Genomic DNA, 20,316 nt, shown 5'->3' with positions numbered 1-20,316 from the left:
TAGGAAACCATAGAACCGCATTGGAACCCATAGGGACCCCAAATCCCCCATAGAATTCCATAGGAACCCATAGAACCCCATAGAAACCCATAGGACCCATAAGACCTCATAGGAACCCATAGAACCCCATAGCGACCCCAAAACCCCATAGAACTCCATAGTAGCCCATAGAACCCCATAGCGACCCCAAAACCCCATAGAACTCCATAGGAGCCCATAGAACTCCATAGAACCCATAGGACCCCAAAACCCCCATAGAACTGCATTGGACCCCATAGAACCCCATAGGGACCCACAGAACCCCATAAAACTCCATAGGAACCCATAGAACCCCATAGGAACCCATAGGAACCCAGAGAACCCCATTGGAACCCATAGGGACCCCAAAACCCCCATAGAATTCCATAGGAACCCATAGAACCCCATAGAAACCCATAGGACCCGTAAGACCTCATAGGAACCCATAGGAACCCATAGAACTCCATAGAACCCATAGGAACCCATAGGGACCCATAGGGACCCATAGAACTCCATAGGAACCCACAGAACCCCATAGCGACCCCAAAACCCCATAGAACTCCATAGGAGCCCATAGAACTCCATAAAACCCATAGGACCCCAAAACCCCCATAGAACTGCATTGGACCCCATAGAACCCCATAGGGACCCATAGAACCCCATAAAACCCCATAGGAACCCATAGGAACCCATAGAAACCCATAGGAACCCATAGGAACCCAGAGAAACCCATTGGAACCCATAGGGACCCCAAAACCCCCATAGAATTCCATAGGAACCCATAGAACCCCATAGAAACCCATAGGACCCGTAAGACCTCATAGGAACCCATAGAACTCCATAGAACCCATAGGAACCCATAGGGACCCATAGGGACCCATAGAACTCCATAGGAACCCACAGAACCCCATAGCGACCCCAAAACCCCATAGAACTCCATAGGAGCCCATAGAACTCCATAAAACCCATAGGACCCCAAAACCCCCATAGAACTGCATTGGACCCCATAGAACCCCATAGGGACCCATAGAACCCCATAAAACCCCATGGAAACCCATAGGAACCCATAGGGACCCATAGAACCCCATAGGAACCCAGAGAACCCCATTGGAACCCATAGGGACCCCAAATCCCCCATAGAATTCCATAGGAACTCATACAACCCCATAGAAACCCATTGGACCCGTAAGACCTCATAGGAACCCATAGAACTCCATAGAACCCATAGGAACCCATAGGGACCCATAGGCACCCATAGAACTCCATAGGAACCCATAGAACCCCATAGCGACCCCAAAACCCCATAGAACTCCATAGGAGCCCATTGAACTCCATAGAACCCATAGAACTCCATAGAACCCATAGGACCCCAAAACCCCCATAGAACTGCATTGGACCCCATAGAACCCCATAGGGACCCACAGAACCCCATAAAACCCCATGGGAACCCATAGGAACCCATAGGAACCCATAGGAACCCATAGGAACCCATAGGGACCCATAGAACCCCATAGGAACCCATAGGAACCCATAGAACCCCTGACACCCCAATACCCCCCCGAACCCCCAGTTACCCCATAGGAACCCCCTGAACCCCCAAATCCCCCCCCAGGACCCCTGTGAACCCCCAAATCCTCCTGGGACCCCCAAATCCCCCCCCAGGACCCCCGCGAATCCCCAAATCCCCCATGAACCCCCAAATCCCCCCCAGGACCCCCGTGAACCCCCAAATCCATCCATGAACCCCCAAATCCTCTTGGGAACCCCAAATCCCCCCTGACACCCCAATATCCCCCTGAACCCCCAATTACCCCATAGGAACACCCTGAACCCCCAAATCCCCCCGTGAACCCCCAAATCCTCCTGGGACCCCCAAATCCCCCCCTGAACCCCCAAATCTCCCCTGAACCCCCAAATCCCCCCCAGGACCCCTGTGAACCCCCAAATCGCCCCATGAACCCCCAAATCCTCTTGGGAACCCCAAATCCCCCCTGACACCCCAATATCCCCCTGAACCCCCAATTACCCCATAGGAACCCCCGTGAACCCCCAAATCCCCCCCATGAACCCCCAAATCCTCCTGGGACCCCCAAATCTCCCCATGAACCCCTAAATCTCCCCTGAACCCCCAAATCCCCCCCCAGGACCCCTGTGAACCCCCAAATCGCCCCATGAACCCCCAAATCCTCTTGGGAACCCCAAATCCCCCCTGAACCCCCAAATCCCCCTGAACCCCCAAATCCCCCCCCAGGACCCCCGTGAACCCCCAAATCTCCCATGAACCCCCAAATCCCCCCCAGGACCCCTATGAGCCCCCAAATCGCCCCATGAACCCCCAAATCCTCTTGGGAACCCCAAATCCCCCCTGACACCCCAATATCCCCCTGAACCCCCAATTACCCCCTAGGACCCCCGTGAACCCCCAAATCCCCCCATGAACCCCCAAATCCTCCTGGGACCCCCAAATCCCCCCCAGGACCCCAGTGAACCCCCAAATTCCCCCTGAACCCCCAAATCCCCCCCAGGACCCTTCTGAACCCCCAAATCCACCCTGAACCCCCAAATCCCCCCGTGAACCCCCAAATCCACCCATGAACCCCCAAATCCTCTTGGGAACCCCAAATCCCCCCTGACACCCCAATATCCCCCTGAACCCCCAATTACCCCATAGGAACACCCTGAACCCCCAAATCCCCCCATGAACCCCCAAATCCCCCCTGAACCCCCAATTAACCCCTAGGACCCCTGTGAACCCCCAAACCCCCCCCATGAACCCCCAAATCCTCCTGGGACCCCCAAATCCCCCCCTGAACCCCCAAATCCCCCTGAACCCCCAATTACCCCCTAGGAACCCCCTGAACCCCCAAATCCTCCTGGGACTCCCAAATCCCCCCTGAACCCCCAAATCCCCCCCAGGACCCTTCTGAACCCCCAAATCCCCCCCATGAACCCCCAAATCATCCTGGGACCCCCAAATCCCCCCCTGAACCCCCAAATCCCCCCCCAGGACCCCCCTGAACCCCCAAATCCTCCTGGGACCCCCAAATCTCCCCATGAACCCCCAAATCCCCCCCTGACACCCCAATAACCCCCCTGAACCCCCAAATCCCCCCTGAACCCCCAAATCTCCCCCTGACACCCCAATATTCCCCATGAACCCCTAAATCCTCCCCTGACACCCCAATATCCCCCTGAACCCCCAATTACCCCATAGGAACCCCCTGAACCCCCAAACCCCCCCGTGAACCCCCAAATACCCCCTGAACCCCCAAATCCCCCCCAGGACCCCTGTGAACCCCCAAATCCCCCCCATGAACCCCCAAATCCTCTTGGGAACCCCAAATCCCCCCTGACACCCCAATATCCCCCTGAACCCCCAATTACCCCATAGGACCCCTGTGAACCCCCAAATCCACCCATGAACCCCCAAATTCCCCCCAGGACCCCCGTGAACCCCCAAATCCATCCATGAACCCCCAAATCCTCTTGGGAACCCCAAATCCCCCCTGACACCCCAATATCCCCCTGAACCCCCAATTACCCCATAGGAACACCCTGAACCCCCAAATCCCCCCGTGAACCCCCAAATCCTCCTGGGACCCCCAAATCTCCCCATGAACCCCCAAATCTCCCCTGAACCCCCAAATCCCCCCCCAGGACACCTGTGAACCCCCAAATCCACCCATGAACCCCCAAATCCTCTTGGGAACCCCAAATCCCCCCTGACACCCCAATATCCCCCTGAACCCCCAATTACCCCATAGGAACCCCCGTGAACCCCCAAATCCCCCCCATGAACCCCCAAATCCTCCTGGGACCCCCAAATCTCCCCATGAACCCCTAAATCTCCCCTGAACCCCCAAATCCCCCCCAGGACCCCCGTGAACCCCCAAATCTCCCCATGAACCCCCAAATCCTCCTGGGACCCCCAAATCTCCCCATGAACCCCTAAATCTCCCCTGAACCCCCAAATCCCCCCCAGGACCCCTATGAGCCCCCAAATCGCCCCATGAACCCCCAAATCCTCTTGGGAACCCCAAATCCCCCCTGACACCCCAATATCCCCCTGAACCCCCAATTACCCCATAGGAACCCCCTGAACCCCCAAATCCCCCCATGAACCCCCAAATCCCCCCTGAACCCCCAAATTCCCCCCAGGACCCCCCTGAACCCCCAAATCCTCCTCGGACCCCCAAATCCCCCCCCAGGACCCCCGTGAACCCCCAAATCCACCCATGAACCCCCAAATCCTCCTGGGACCCCCAAATCTCCCCATGAACCCCCAAATCCCCCCTGACACCCCAATAACCCCCCTGAACCCCCAAATCCCCCCTGAACCCCCAAATCTCCCCCTGACACCCCAATATTCCCCATGAACCCCTAAATCCTCCCCTGACACCCCAATATCCCCCTGAACCCCCAATTACCCCATAGGAACCCCCTGAATCCCCAAATCCTCCTGGGACTCCCAAATCCCCCCTGAACCCCCAAATCCCCCCCAGGACCCCTATGAGCCCCCAAATTGCCCCATGAACCCCCAAATCCTCTTGGGAACCCCAAATCCCCCCTGACACCCCAATATCCCCCTGAACCCCCAATTACCCCATAGGAACACCCTGAACCCCCAAATCCTCCTGGGACCCCCAAATCCTCCCCAGGACCCCCGTGAACCCCCAAATCCCCCCCATGAACCCCCAAATCCTCCTGGGACCCCCAAATCTCCCCATGAACCCCTAAATCTCCCCTGAACCCCCAAATCCCCCCCAGGACCCCCGTGAACCCCCAAATCCACCCATGAACCCCCAAATCCTCTTGGGAACCCCAAATCCCCCCTGACACCCCAATATCCCCCTGAACCCCCAATTACCCCATAGGAACCCCCTGAACCCCCAAATCCTCCTGGGACTCCCAAATTCCCGCCCAGGACCCCCGTGAACCCCCAAATCCCCCCCATGAACCCCCAAATCCTCCTGGGACACCCAAATCCCCCCCTGAACCCCCAAATCTCCCCTGAACCCCCAAATCCCCCCCGGGACCCCCGTGAACCCCCAAATCCCCCCTGAACCCCCAAATCCTCCTGGGACCCCCAAGTCCTGAGCCCCATTTTTGGGGTGTCCCCAGGGCTGCTGGTGGTGAAGTTGGGGGGCCCCGTGTACCGCATCGGCGTGGGGGGAGGGGCGGCCTCGTCCATCCAGGTAATGGGGGGCGGGGGGGTCCCCAAAATCTGGGGTGAATTTTGGGGAAATTTGGGGGAATTTGGGGTGAATTTGGGGGAAATTTTGGGGGAATTTGGGGGGAATTTGGGGTGAATTTTGGGGGAATTTGGGGGAATTTGGGGGGAAATTTGGGGGAATTTGGGGGGAATTTGGGGAAATTTGGGGGAAATTTGGGGGAATTTGGGGGGAAATTTGGGGGAATTTGGGGGGAAATTTGGGGGAATTTGGGGGAATTTGGGGGAATTTTGGGGGAATTTTGGGTGAATTTGGGGTGAATTTGGGGGAAATTTGGGGGAATTTTGGGGTGAAATTTTGGGGGAAACTTTGGGAGGAATTTTGGGGAAATTTGGTGGATTTTGGGGAATTTGAGGGAAATTTGGGGGAAATTTTGGGAGGAATTTTGGAGAATTTTGGGGTTTTTTTGAGAAATTTGGGGGGAAATTTTGGGGGAATTTGAGGGAAATTTGCAATTTTGGGGGAAATTTTAGGGGAATATTTGGGAAATTTGGGGAAATTTTTGGGAAATTTGGTGGACTTATGAGGGAAATTTGGGGGAAATTTGGGGAAATTTTGGGGAAATTTGGGGGAAATTTGGGGGGAACTTGGGGGAATTTTGGTTTTTTTTTGAGAAATTTGGGGGGAAATTTTGGGGGAATTTTGGGGAAATTTGGGATAATTTTGGGGGAAATTTGGGGAAATTTTGGGTTTTTTTTGAGAAATTTGGGGGGAAATTTTGGGGGAATTTTGGGGAAATTTGGTGGATTTTGGGGAATTTGAGGGAAATTTGGGGGAAATTTTGGGAGGAATTTTGGAGAATTTTGGGGTTTTTTTGAGAAATTTGGGGGGAAATTTTGGGGGAATTTGAGGGAAATTTGGGATAATTTTGGGGTGAAATTTGGGAGAATTTTGGAGGGAATTTGAGGGAAATTTGGAATTTTGGGGGAAATTTTAGGGGAATATTTGGGAAATTTGGGGAAATTTTTGGGAAATTTGGTGGACTTATGAGGGAAATTTGGGGGAAATTTGGGGGAATTTGGGGGAAATTTGGGGGGAATTTGGGGGAATTTGGGGTTTTTTCTGAGAAATTTGGGGGGAAATTTTGGGGAAATTTTGGGGAAATTTGGGATAATTTTGGGGTGAAATTTGGGGGAATTTTGGGGGAATTTGGGGGAAATTTGAGGGAATTTTGGGGGAAATTTTGGGGGAATTTGGGGGAAAATTTGGGGGAAATTTTGGGGGAATTTGGGGAAATTTGGGGGAAATTTGGGGTGAATTTGGGGTGAATTTTGGGGGAATTTGGGGGAATTTGGGGGGAAATTTGGGGGAATTTGGGGGAATTTGGGGAAATTTGGGGGAAATTTGGGGGAATTTTGGGGGAATTTTGGGGGAATTTGGGTGGAATTTTGGAGGGAAATTTTGGGGAATTTGGGGGAATTTGGGGGGAAATTTGGGGGAAATTTGGGGGGAATTTGGGGGAATTTTGGGGGAATTTGGGGGGAATTTGGGATAATTTTGGGGTGAAATTTGGGGGAAATTTGGGTTGAAATTTTGGGGGAAACTTTGGGAGGAAATTTGGGGAAATTTGGTGGATTTTGGGGAATTTGAGGGAAATTTGGGGGAAATTTGGGGGGAAATTTGGGGGAATTTTGGGTTTTTTTTGAGAAATTTGGGGGGAAATTTTGGGGGAATCTTGGGGAAATTTGGGATAATTTTGGGGGAATTTGGGGTGAATTTTATGGGAATTTGGGGAAATTTGGGGGAATTTGGGGGAATTTGGGGGGAATTTGGGGTGAATTTGGGGGAAATTTTGGATAATTTTGGGGTGAAATTTGGGGGGAATATTGGGGGAATTTTTGGAAAATTGGAATTTGGAGGGAATTTTGGGGGAATTTTGGGGGAATTTTTGGGAAATTTGGGGGAAATTTTGGGGCAAATTTTGGGGAAATTTGAGTGGAAATTTTGTGGAATTTTGGGGCAAATTTGGGGAAAATTTGAGTGGAAATTTTGTGGAATTGGGGGAAATTTGGGGTAATTTGGGAGCAATTTTGGGAAAATTTGAGGGAAATTTTGGGGAAATTTGGGGGAAAATTTGGGGGAAAATTTGGGGCAAATTTTTGGGCAAATTTTGGAGAAATTTGGGTGGAAATTTTGGGGCAAATTTGGGGGATATTTGAGGGAAATTTGGGGGAATTTTTTTGAAATTTGGTGGAATTTTGGGGGAAATTTGGGGGAAATTTGGGGGAAATTTGGGAAAATTTGAGAAAATTTGAGGGAAATTTGGGGGGAATTTGAGGGAAATTTGGGGGAAATTTGGGGGAATTTTGGGGCAAATTTGGGGGAAATTTGGTTGGAAATTTTGTGGAATTTTGGGGAAAATTTTGGGGAAATTTGGTTGGAAATTTTGTGGAATTTTGTGGAAAATTTTGGGGAAATTTGGGTGGAAATTTTGTGCAACTTGGGGGAAATTCGGAGGAAAATCGGGAAAATTTGAAGGAAATTTGGAGGAAATTTTGGGGGAATTTTTGGGAGGAATTTTGGGGAAATTTGGTGGATTTTGGGGAATTTGGGGGAAATTTGTGTGAATTTGGGAGGAATTTTGGGGAAATTTTTGGGAATTTTGGGGAAATTTGGGGGAACTTTTGGGGAATTTGGGGGGAATTTTGGGGGGAAATTTGGGGCAATTTTGGGTCAATTTTTTGGAATTTGGGGGAAAATATGGGGAATTTGGGGGCAAATTTTGGGGCAAATTTGGGGGAAATTTGGGTGGAAATTTTGTGGAATTTTGGGGAAAATTTGGGGAAAATTTGGTTGGAAATTTTGTGGAATTTTGGGGAAAATTTTGGGGAAATTTGGTTGGAAATTTTGTGGAATTTTGGGGCAAATTTGGTTGGAAATTTTGTGGAATTTTGGGGCAAATTTGGGGGAAATTTGGTTGGAAATTTTGTGGAATTTGGGGGAAATTTGGAAACATTTGAGGGAAATTTTTTTGAAATTTGGGGGAATTTTGGGGGAATTTGGGGGAAATTTTGGGGGAAATTTGGGAAAATTTGAGGGAAATTTTTGGGAAATTTGGGGGCAAATTTGGGGCAAATTTGGTTGGAAATTTTGTGGAATTTTGGGGCAAATTTTGGGGAAATTTGGGTGGAAATTTGGGGGAATTCGGGTCATTTGGGGGTTCGGGGGTGTCCCGGGGGGGGGTCACCGATGTGTCCCCTCAATGTCACCCCCCGAATGACGGTGCCAAAGGGGGAACAGGGACACGATGGGGGTGGCGATTGGGTGCAATTTGGGGCTATTTTGGTGCAATTTGGGGCTATTTTGGTGCAATTTGGGGCTATTTTATTGGAATTTTTTGGATTTTGGGGGGGTTGGGGACACGGGGGGGGTCCGACCATGGTGTCCCCCCCTCCCCCCCCAGGTTCAGGGTGACAACACCAGTGACAGGGACTTGGGCGCCGTCCAACGTGGGGACCCCGAGATGGAGCAGAAGCTGAACCGGGTGCTCCGGGGGTGCTTGGAAAATGAGGGGGGGGCCAGAAACCCCATTGAGAGCATCCACGACCAGGGGGCCGGAGGGAACGGTGAGGGGACAGTGGGGACAATGGGGACATTGGGGGCAATGGGGACATTGGGGGCAATGGGGACATTGGGGGCAATGGGGGCAATGGGGACATTGGGGGCAATGGGGAGATTGGGGACATTGGGGGCAATGGGGACATTGGGGGCAATGGGGAGATTGGGGGCAATGGGGAGATTGGGGACATTGGGGGCAATGGGGACATTGGGGGCAATGGGGAGATTGGGGACATTGGGGGCAATGGGGACATTGGGGGCAATGGGGAGATTGGGGACATTGGGGACAATGGGGGCAATGGGGACATTGGGGACAATGGGGGCAATGGGGACATTGGGGGCAATGGGGACAGTGGGGACAATGGGGACGATGGGGACATTGGGGATACTGGGGGCATTGGAGACATTGGGGATATTAGGGATGTTTGGGATATTGGTGATATTGGGGACATTGGGGACAATGGGGACAATGGGGGCAATGGGGACATTGGGGACAATGGGGACATTGGAGTCATTGGGGATATTGGGGATATTGGGGGCAATAGGGACATTGGGGACATTGGGGGCAATGGGGACATTGGGGGCAATGGGGGCATTGCGGATATTGGGGATATCGGAGATATTGGGGACATTAGGGGCAAAGGGGACAATGGGGACATTGGGGACAGTGGGGACACGGGGATGTGATTTTTAGGACCCTGGGGATGCTCTGGGTGGGTTTTGGGGGTTCTGGGTGGGTTTTGGGGGACATGGGGACAGGGGGACAACGGGGACATGGGGATAATGGGGACAATGAGGACAATGGGGGGAAATGGGGACATTGGGGGCAATGGGGGGACAATGGGGATATTGGGGATATTGAGGTCAGTGGGGGTACAGGGGACAACGGGGGGACATAGGGATAACGGGGGCAATGGGGACAATTTGGGCATTGGGGGTAATGGGGACATTGGGGGCAATGGGGACAGTGGGGACATTGGGGACAATGGGGACAATGGTGACGTTGGGGACAATGGGGACATTGGGGGCAATGGGGACAGTGGGGACATTGGGGACATTGGAGGCAATGGGGACATTGGGGGCAATGGGGACATTGGGGATACTGGGGGCAATGGGGACATTGGGGACATTGGGGGTAATGGGGGCATTGGGGGCATTGGGGACATTGGGGGCAATGGGGACAATGGGGACAGGAGGACATTGGGGGCAATGGGGAGAGTGTGGACACTGGGGACGTTGGGGACAGTGAGGACATTGAGGGCAAAGGGGACAATGGTGACGTTGGGGACAATGGGGACAGTGGGGACAGTGGGGACAGTGGGGACATTGGGGACATTGGGGTCAATGGGGACAATGGGGACATTGGGGGCAATGGGGACAGTGGGGACATTGGGGACATTGGGGTCAATGGGGACAATGGGGAGAGTGGGGACATTGGGGATAGTGGGGACATTGGGGACATTGGGATATGGGGGGACACGGGGATATGGGGGGATCCCATCACCGCGGCTCTGCCCCCATTGTCCCTATTGTCCCCATTGTCCCCATTGTCACCATTGTCCCCATTGTCCCCATTGTCCCCGTTGTCCCCAGGGAACGTGCTCAAGGAGCTTTGTGACCCCGTGGGCGCCGTCATCTACGCCAGTCGCTTCCAGGTGCCACCTCCTTGGGGACACCCTGGGGACACCCCTTTGGGGACACCCCCGTGGCCCCCCCCTCCTGACTCCCCCTGTCCCCATTGTCCCAAATGTCCCCCTGTCCCCACTGTCCCCATCATTCCTCCCCATCCCCTTGGGTCCCTGGGGTGTCCCCAGCCATAGTGGTGGGTTGGTGGCCCTTGGTGACACTTGGTGACATTGGGGACAGCTTGGGGACCCCACGCTGAGCGTCCTGGAGCTCTGGGCCACCAAGTCCCTGCCCACTACGTCACCAATGTCCCCTTGTCCCCTGTGTCCCTGGGGTGTCCCCAGCCATAGTGGTTGGTTGGTGGCCCTTGGTGACACTTGGTGACATTGGGGACAGCTTGGGGACCCCACGCTGAGTGTCCTGGAGCTCTGGGCCACCAAGTCCCTGCCCACTACGTCACCAATGTCCCCTTGTCCCCTCGTCCCCTGGTTCTCTGGGGTGTCCCCAGCCATAGTGGTGGGTTGGTGGCCCTTGGTGACACTTGGTGACATTGGGGACAGCTTGGGGACCCCACACTGAGCGTCCTGGAGCTCTTGACCTCCAAGTCCCTGCCCACTACGTCACCAATGTCCCCCTGTCCCCCGCATCCACTGGGTCCCTGGGGTGTCCCTAGCCATAGTGGTGGGTTGGTGGCCCTTGGTGACACTTGGTGACATTGGGGACAGCTTGGGGACCCCACCCTGAGTGTCCTGGAGCTCTGGGCCCCCAAGTCCCTGCCCACTACGTCACCAATGTCCCCCTGTCCCTCCCATCCCCTGGGTCCCTGGGGTGTCCCCAGCCATAGTGGTGGGTTGGTGGCCCTTGGTGACACTTGGTGACATTGGGGACAGCTTGGGGACCCCACGCTGAGCGTCCTGGAGATCTGGGCCACCAAGTTCCTGCCCACTACGTCACCAATGTCCCCAAGTCCCCATTGTCCCCAATGTCCCCTGGGTGTCCCCTGTCCCTGTGTCCCCTGTGTCCCTTGGGTGTCCCCAGTCATGGTGACATTTGGGGACACGTGGGGACACTTGGTTACCCAACGCTGAGTGTCCTGGAGCTCTGGGCCACCAAGTCCCTGCCCACTACGTCACCAATGTCCCCTTGTCCCGCCGTCCCCTGGTTCTCTGGGGTGTCCCCAGCCATAGTGGTGGGTTGGTGGCCCTTGGTGACACTTGGTGACATTGGGGACACTTGGGGACCCCACACTGAGTGTCCTGGAGCTCTTGACCTCCAAGTCCCTGCCCACTACGTCACCAATGTCCCCTTGTCCCCCATCCCCTGTGTCCCTGGGGTGTCCCCAGCCATAGTGGTGAGTTGGTGGCCCTTGGTGACACTTGGTGACATTGGGGACACTTGGGGACCCCACACTGAGTGTCCTGGAGCTCTGGGCCACCAAGTCCCTGCCCACTACGTCACCAATGTCCCCCTGTCCCCCCGTCCCCTGTGTCCCTGGGGTGTCCCCAGCCATGGTGGTGAGTTGGTGGCCCTTGGTGACACTTGGTGACATTGGGGACAGCTTGGGGACCCCACACTGAGTGTCCTGGAGCTCTGGGCCACCAAGTCCCTGCCCACTACGTCGCCCATGTCCCCTTGTCCCCCCGTGCCCTGTGTCCCTGGGGTGTCCTCAGCCATGGTGGTGGGTTGGTGGCCCTTGGTGACACTTGGTGACATTGGGGACACTTGGGGACCCCACACTGAGTGTCCTGGAGCTCTGGGCCACCAAGTCCCTGCCCACTACGTCGCCCATGTCCCCTTGTCCCCCCGTGCCCTGTGTCCCTGGGGTGTCCTCAGCCATGGTGGTGAGTTGGTGGCCCTTGGTGACACTTGGTGACATTGGGGACAGCTTGGGGACCCCACGCTGAGCGTCCTGGAGCTCTGGGCCACCAAGTCCCTGCCCACTACGTCACCAATGTCCCCTTGTCCCCCCATCCCCTGGTTCCCTGGGGTGTCCCCAGCCATAGTGGTGGGTTGGTGGCCCTTGGTGACACTTGGTGACATTGGGGACAGCTTGGGGACCCCACACTGAGTGTCCTGGAGCTCTTGACCTCCAAGTCCCTGCCCACTACGTCACCAATGTCCCCTTGTCCCCCCATCCCCTGTGTCCCTGGGGTGTCCCCAGCCATAGTGGTGAGTTGGTGGCCCTTGGTGACACTTGGTGACATTGGGGACAGCTTGGGGACCCCACGCTGAGCGTCCTGGAGCTCTGGGCCACCAAGTCCCTTCCCACTACGTCACCAATGTCCCCTTGTCCCTCCCATCCCCTGGTTCTCTGGGGTGTCCCCAGCCATAGTGGTGATTTGGTGGCCCTTGGTGACACTTGGTGACATTGGGGACAGCTTGGGGACCCCACACTGAGTGTCCTGGAGCTCTGGGCCACCAAGTCCCTGCCCACTACGTCACCAATGTCCCCCTGTCCCCCCATCCCCTGGTTCCCTGGGGTGTCCCCAGCCATAGTGGTGCGTTGGTGGCCCTTGGTGACACTTGGTGACATTGGGGACAGCTTGGGGACCCCACGCTGAGAGTCCTGGAGATCTGGGCCACCAAGTCCCTGCCCAGTACGTCACCAATGTCCCCTTGTCCCCTCGTCCCCTGGTTCCCTGGGGTGTCCCCAGCCATGGTGGTGGGTTGGTGGCCCTTGGGGACACTTGGGACACTTGGGGACCCCACACTAAGTGTCCTGTAGCTCTGGGCCACCGAGTCCCCATTGTCCCCAATGTCCCCTGGGTGTCCCCTGTCCCTGTGTCCCCTGTGTCTCTTGGGTGTCCCCAGTCATGGTTACATTTGGGGACACTTGGGGACACTTGGTTACCCAACACTGAGTGTCCTGGAGCTCTTGACCTCCAAGTCCCTGCCCACTACGTCACCAATGTCCCCTTGTCCCCTGTGTCCCTGGGGTGTCCCCAGCCATGGTGGTGAGTTGGTGGACCTTGGTGACACTTAGTGACATTGGGGACAGCTTGGGGACCCCACGCTGAGCGTCCTGGAGCTCTGGGCCACCAAGTCCCTGCCCACTACGTCACCAATGTCCCCTTGTCCCCTGTGTCCCTGGGGTGTCCCCAGCCATAGTGGTGGGTTGGTGGCCCTTGGTGACACTTGGTGACATTGGGGACAGCTTGGGGACCCCACGCTGAGCGTCCTGGAGATCTGGGCCCCCAAGTCCCCATTGTCCCCAATGTCCCCTTGTCCCCCGTGTCCCCTGGTTCCCTGGGGTGTCCCCAGCCATAGTGGTGAGTTGGTGGCCCTTGGTGACACTTGGTGACATTGGGGACAGCTTGGGGACCCCACGCTGAGCGTCCTGGAGCTCTGGGCCACCAAGTCCCTTCCCACTACGTCACCAATGTCCCCTTGTCCCTCCCATCCCCTGGTTCTCTGGGGTGTCCCCAGCCATAGTGGTGATTTGGTGGCCCTTGGTGACACTTGGTGACATTGGGGACAGCTTGGGGACCCCACACTGAGCGTCCTGGAGCTCTGGGCCACCAAGTCCCTGCCCACTACGTCACCAATGTCCCCCTGTCCCTCCCATCCCCTGGTTCCCTGGGGTGTCCCCAGCCATAGTGGTGGGTTGGTGGCCCTTGGTGACACTTGGTGACATTGGGGACAGCTTGGGGACCCCACGCTGAGCGTCCTGGAGCTCTTGACCTCCAAGTCCCTGCCCACTACGTCACCAGTGTCCCCAATGTCCCTCCCATCCCCTGGTTCTCTGGGGTGTCCCCAGCCATAGTGGTGGGTTGGTGGCCCTTGGTGACACTTGGTGACATTGGGGACAGCTTGGGGACCCCACACTGAGTGTCCTGGAGCTCTGGGCCACCAAGTCCCTGCCCACTACGTCACCAGTGTCCCCCTGTCCCCTGTGTCCCTGGGGTGTCCCCAGCCATGGTGGTGAGTTGGTGGCCCTTGGTGACACTTGGTGACATTGGGGACAGCTTGGGGACCCCACGCTGAGTGTCCTGGAGCTCTGGGCCCCCAAGTCCCCATTGTCCCCAATGTCCCCTTGTCCCCCGTGTCCCCTGGTTCCCTGGGGTGTCCCCAGCCATGGTGGTGGGTTGGTGGCCCTTGGTGACACTTGGTGACATTGGGGACAGCTTGGGGACCCCACACTGAGTGTCCTGGAGCTCTTGACCTCCAAGTCCCTGCCCACTATGTCACCAATGTCCCCCTGTCCCTCCCATCCCCTGTGTCCCTGGGGTGTCCCCAGCCATAGTGGTGGGTGGGTGGCCCTTGGTGACACTTGGTGACATTGGGGACACTTGGGGACCCCACGCTGAGTGTCCTGGAGCTCTGGGCCACCAAGTTCCTGCCCACTACGTCACCAATGTCCCCCTGTCCCTCCCATCCCCTTTGTCCCTGGGGTGTCCCCAGCCATGGTGGTGAGTTGGTGGCCCTTGGTGACACTTGGTGACATTGGGGACAGCTTGGGGACCCCACGCTGAGTGTCCTGGAGCTCTGGGCCACCAAGTTCCTGCCCACTACGTCACCAATGTCCCCCTGTCCCTCCCATCCCCTGGGTCCCTGGGGTGTCCCCAGCCATAGTGGTGAGTTGGTGGCCCTTGGTGACACTTGGTGACATTGGGGACAGCTTGGGGACCCTACGCTGAGCGTCCTGGAGATCTGGGCGGCCGAGTACCAGGAGTCCAACGCGCTGCTGGTGCGGCCCGAGGGGCTGGAGCTGCTGCGGAGGCTGGCGGAGAGGGAGAAGTGTCCCCTGAGCGTGGTGGGGACAGTGACGGGGGACGGGAAGGTGAGGGACAGGGGACATGGGGACATTGGGGGGACGGGGGTGTGGGAGGTGGGGACATGGTGGTATGGGGATGTGGGGATATGGGGACAGGGGGATATGGGGATATGGGGACATGGGGACATGTGGATATGGGGACAGGGGGATGTGGGGACATGGGGACATGGGGATATTGGGGGGACGGGGGTGTGGGAGGTGGGGACCTGGTGGTATGGGGATATGGGGACAGGGGGACATGGGGATGTGGGGATATGGGGACAGGGGGATATGGGGACAGGGGGACATGGGGATATGGGGACAGGGGGATGTGGGGACATGGGGACAGGGGGATATGGGGACATGGGGACAGGGGGACATGGGGATATGGGGACATGGGGACAGAGGGACAGGGAGACATGGGGACAGGGGGACATGGGGACAGGGGGACAGGGGGACAGGGGGATATGGGGACAGGGGGATATGGGGACAGGGGGATATGGGGACAGGGGGACATTGGGATATGGGGACAGGGGGACGGGAGGATATGGGGACATGGGGATATGGGGACATGGGGACAGGGGGATGTGGGGACAGGGGGATATGGGGACAGGGGGATGTGGGGACATTTGGGACATGGGGACATTTGGGACATGGGGATATGGGGACATGGGGACAGGGGGATGTGGGGACATTTGGGACATGGGGACATTTGGGACATGGGGATATGGGGACATGGGGATATGGGGACATGGGGACAGGGGGACATGGGGACATGGGGACATGGGGACAGGGGGACATGGGGATATGGGGATATGGGGATATGGGGACATGGGGACAGGGTGACATGGGGACATGGGAGCATACAGAGCCATCAGCCCATAGGACCAGCACAAGGGACCTGGAGGCCCCTGGGGACACTTGGGGACACTGCAGGTGGCTTTGGGGGGGGTCCCTGTTGGTCAAGGGGACACTTGGGGGGTTCCTGGGGGACATTTGGTGTCCCTGGGGCTGGGGGTGCTTTGGGGTGACCCGTGTCACCCCATGTCACCCAATGTCACCTGGTGTCACCCAGATCGTGCTGGTGGATGACCTGGCGGCGCCGGTGGGGGAGGGGGGGTCCCATGAGGGGCTCCCCACCCCCGTCAACCTGGACCTGAAGTGGGTGCTGGGCCACGTGCCACAGAAGGTGACAATGGGGACAATGTGGGGAGGGGACACCCAATGGGCTTGGGGACACCCATGATGTTGTGGACACTCAATGGGGTTGGGGACACCACAATTGGGATGGGGACACCCAAGGGCTTGGGGACACCCAGTGGAATTGGGAACACCCATGCCAATGGGGACACCCAATGGGGACACCCAATGGGGACACCCAAGGGCTTGGGGACACCCAGTGGAATTGGGAACACCCATGCCAATGGGGACACCCAATGGGGACACCCAATGGGGACACCCAAGGGCTTGGGGACAGCCATGCCAATGGGGATACCCAATGGGGACACCCAATGGGGACACCCAATGGCGTTGGGGACACCCAATGGGGTTAGTGACACCCATGCCAATGGGGACACCCAATGGGGCCACCCAAGGGCTTGGGGACACCCATGACAATGGGGATACCCAATGGGGACACCCAATGGGGACACCCAATGGGGTTAGGGACACCCAGTGGGGTTAGGGACACCCATGCCAATGGGGACACCCAATGGGGACACTCAAGGGCTTGGGGACACCCATGACAATGGGGATACCCAATGGGGCCACCCAATGGGGACACCCAGTGGGGTTGGGGACACCCAGTGGGGTTAGGGACACCCATGCCAATGGGGACACCCAATGGGGACACCCAATGGGGTTGGGGACACCCATGCCAATGGGGACACCCAATGGGGACACCCAATGGGGTTGGGGACACCCAATGGGGTTAGGGACACCCATGCCAATGGGGACACCCAATGGGGCCACCCAAGGGCTTGGGGACACCCATGACATTGGGGATACCCAATGGGGACACCCAATGGGGACACCCAATGGGGTTAGTGACACCCATGCCAATGGGGACACCCAATGGGGCCACCCAAGGGCTTGGGGACACCCATGCCAATGGGGATACCCAATGGGGACACCCAATGGGGTTGGGGACACTCAATGGGTTTAGGGACACCCATGCCAATGGGGACACCCAATGGGGCCACCCAAGGGCTTGGGGACACCCATGCCAATGGGGATACCCAATGGGGACACCCAATGGGGACACCCAAGGGGGTTAGGGACACCCATGCCAACGGGGACACCCAATGGGGCCACCCAAGGGCTTGGGGACACCCATGCCAATGGGGATACCCAATGGGGACACCCAATGGAGACACCCAATGGGGTTGGGGACACCCAATGGGGTTAGGGACACCCATGCCAATGGGGACACCCAATGGGGCCACCCAAGGGCTTGGGGACACCCATGACAATGGGGATACCCAATGGGGACACCCGATGGGGACACCCAATAGGGTTGGGGACACCCAATGGGGTTTGGGACACCCAATGGGGTTAGGGACACCCATGCCAATGGGGACACCCAATGGGGCCACCCAAGGGCTTGGGGACACCAATGCCAATGGGGATACCCAATGGGGACACCCAATGGGGACACCCAATGGGGTTGGGGACTGCCAATGGGGTTAGGGACACCCATGCCAATGGGGACACCCAATGGGGTTGGGGACACCCAATGGGGTTGGGGACACCCAGTGGAGTTAGGGACACCCAGGCCAATGGGGACACCCAATGGGGCCACCCAAGGGCTTGGGGACACCCATGACAACGGGGATACCCAATGGGGACACCCAATGGGGACACCCAATGGGGTTGGGGACACCCAATGGGGTTGGGGACACCCAATGGGGTTATGGACACCCATGCCAATGGGGACACCCAATGGGGCCACCCAAGGGCTTGGAGACACCCATGCCAATGGGGATACCCAATGGGGACACCCAATGGGGACACCCAATGGGGTTGGGGACACCCAATGGGGTTAGGGACACCCATGCCAATGGGGACACCCAATGGGGCCACCCAAGGGCTTGGGGACACCAGTGCCAATGGGGATACCCAATGGGGACACCCAATGGGGACACCCAATGGGGTTTGGCACACCCAATGGGGTTAGGGACACCCATGCCAATGGGGACACCCAATGGGGCCACCCAAGGGCTTGGGGACACCCATGCCAATGGGGATACCCAATGGGGACACCCAATGGGGACACCCAATGGGGTTGGGGACACCCAATGGGGTTAGGGACACCCATGCCAATGGGGACACCCAGTGGAGACACCCAAGGGCTTGGGGACACCCATGCCAATGGGGATACCCAATGGGGACACCCAATGGGGACACCCAATGGGGCCACCCAAGGGCTTGGGGACACCCATGACAATGGGGACACCCAATGACATTGGGGACTGCCAATGGGGTTAGGGACACCCATGCCAAAGGGGACACCCAGTGGAGACACCCAAGGGCTTGGGGACACCCATGCCAATGGGGATACCCAATGGGGACACCCGATGGGGACACCCAATGGGGTTAGGGACACCCATGCCAATGGGGACACCCAATGGGGCCACCCAAGGGCTTGGGGACACCCATGACAATGGGGATACCCAATGGGGCCACCCAATGGGGACACCCAGTGGGGTTGGGGACACCCAATGGGGTTAGGGACACCCATGCCAATGGGGATACCCAATGGGGACACCCAAGGGCTTGGGGACACCCATGCCAATGGAGATACCCAATGGGGACACCCAGTGGGGACACCCAATGGGGTTGGGGACACCCAATGGGGTTAGGGACACCCATGCCAATGGGGCCACCCGATGGGGCCACCCAAGGGCTTGGGGACACCCATGACAATGGGGATAACCAATGGGGACACCCAATGGGGTTGGGGACACCCAGTGGGGTTAGGGACACCCATGCCAATGGGGACACCCAATGGGGACACTCAAGGGCTTGGGGACACCCATGACAATGGGGATACCCAATGGGGACACCCAATGGAGACACCCAATGGGGACACCCAATGGGGTTGGGGACACCCAATGGGGACTGCCAACGGGGTTAGGGACACCCATGCCAATGGGGACACCCAATGGGGCCACCCAAGGGCTTGGGGACACCCATACCAATGGGGATACCCAATGGGGACACCCAATGGGGACACCCAATGCGGTTGGGTTACCCATGCCAATGGGGACACCCAATGGGGACACCCAATGGGGTTGGGGACACCCAGTGGGGTTAGGGATACCCAATGGGGACACCCAATGGGGACACCCAATGGGGTTAGGGACACCCATGCCAATGGGGACACCCAATGGGGCCACCCAAGGGCTTGGGGACACCCATGCCAATGGGGATAACCAATGGGGACACCCAGTGGGGTTGGGGACACCCAATGGGGTTAGGGACACCCATGCCAATGGGGATACCCAATGGGGACACCCAATGGGGACACCCAATGGGGCCACCCAATGGGGTTGTGGCCACCCATGGGTTGTGTCCCCCCGGTGACGCTGTCCCCGTGTCCCCAGGAGTTCGCGCTGCAGCGAGTGTCCCCGACGCTGCGTCCCCTGTCCCTGCCGCCCGCGCTGGCCCTGGGGACGGCGCTGGAGCGGGTGCTGCGCCTGCCCGCCGTGGCCAGCAAGAGGTGGCTCACCAACAAGGTGGGTCCCCATGTCACCTCGGTGTCACCTGCGTCACCCTGTGTCACCCTGTGTCACCCCATGTCCCCCTGTGACACCCCCTGTCATCCCTTGTCCTTCTGTGTCCTCTGTGTCCCCATGTCCCCAACCCAACCATGACCAGCAAGTGCTGGCTCGTCAACAAGGTGGGTCCCCATGTCACCTCAGTGTCACCTTAGTGTCACCTGAGTGTCACCTGGGTCACCCCATGTCACCCCATGTCACCCCGTGTCACCCTATGTCACCCCATGTTAACCCATGTCCTTGCATGTCACCCATGTCCCCAACCCAACCATGACCAGCAAGAGATGGTTCATCAACAAGGTGGGTCCCCATGTCACCTCAGTGTCACCTCAGTGTCACCTGGGTCACCCCA

General features: G+C 57.4%; 1 protein-coding gene across 1 annotated transcript in view; it reads left to right on the top strand.

The window, feature by feature from the left end:
- Positions 1–20,316, top strand: part of PFAS (phosphoribosylformylglycinamidine synthase) — a 93,609-nt gene that overhangs the window by 33,838 nt on the left and 39,455 nt on the right. The window contains exons 12-17 of the mRNA XM_065048192.1: positions 5,140–5,213; positions 8,653–8,815; positions 10,401–10,462; positions 15,052–15,213; positions 16,262–16,375; positions 19,791–19,922. Coding sequence (XP_064904264.1) covers positions 5,140–5,213; positions 8,653–8,815; positions 10,401–10,462; positions 15,052–15,213; positions 16,262–16,375; positions 19,791–19,922 — 707 coding nt within the window. The remainder of the gene's footprint in view (positions 1–5,139; positions 5,214–8,652; positions 8,816–10,400; positions 10,463–15,051; positions 15,214–16,261; positions 16,376–19,790; positions 19,923–20,316) is intronic.

Source organism: Columba livia, unplaced genomic scaffold (genome assembly GCF_036013475.1).
Source record: "Columba livia isolate bColLiv1 breed racing homer unplaced genomic scaffold, bColLiv1.pat.W.v2 Scaffold_232, whole genome shotgun sequence".
Classification (NCBI taxonomy): Eukaryota; Metazoa; Chordata; class Aves; order Columbiformes; family Columbidae; genus Columba; species Columba livia.
The sequence above is the reverse complement of the archived record's forward strand: the minus strand, read 5'-3'. Positions and strand labels throughout refer to the sequence as shown.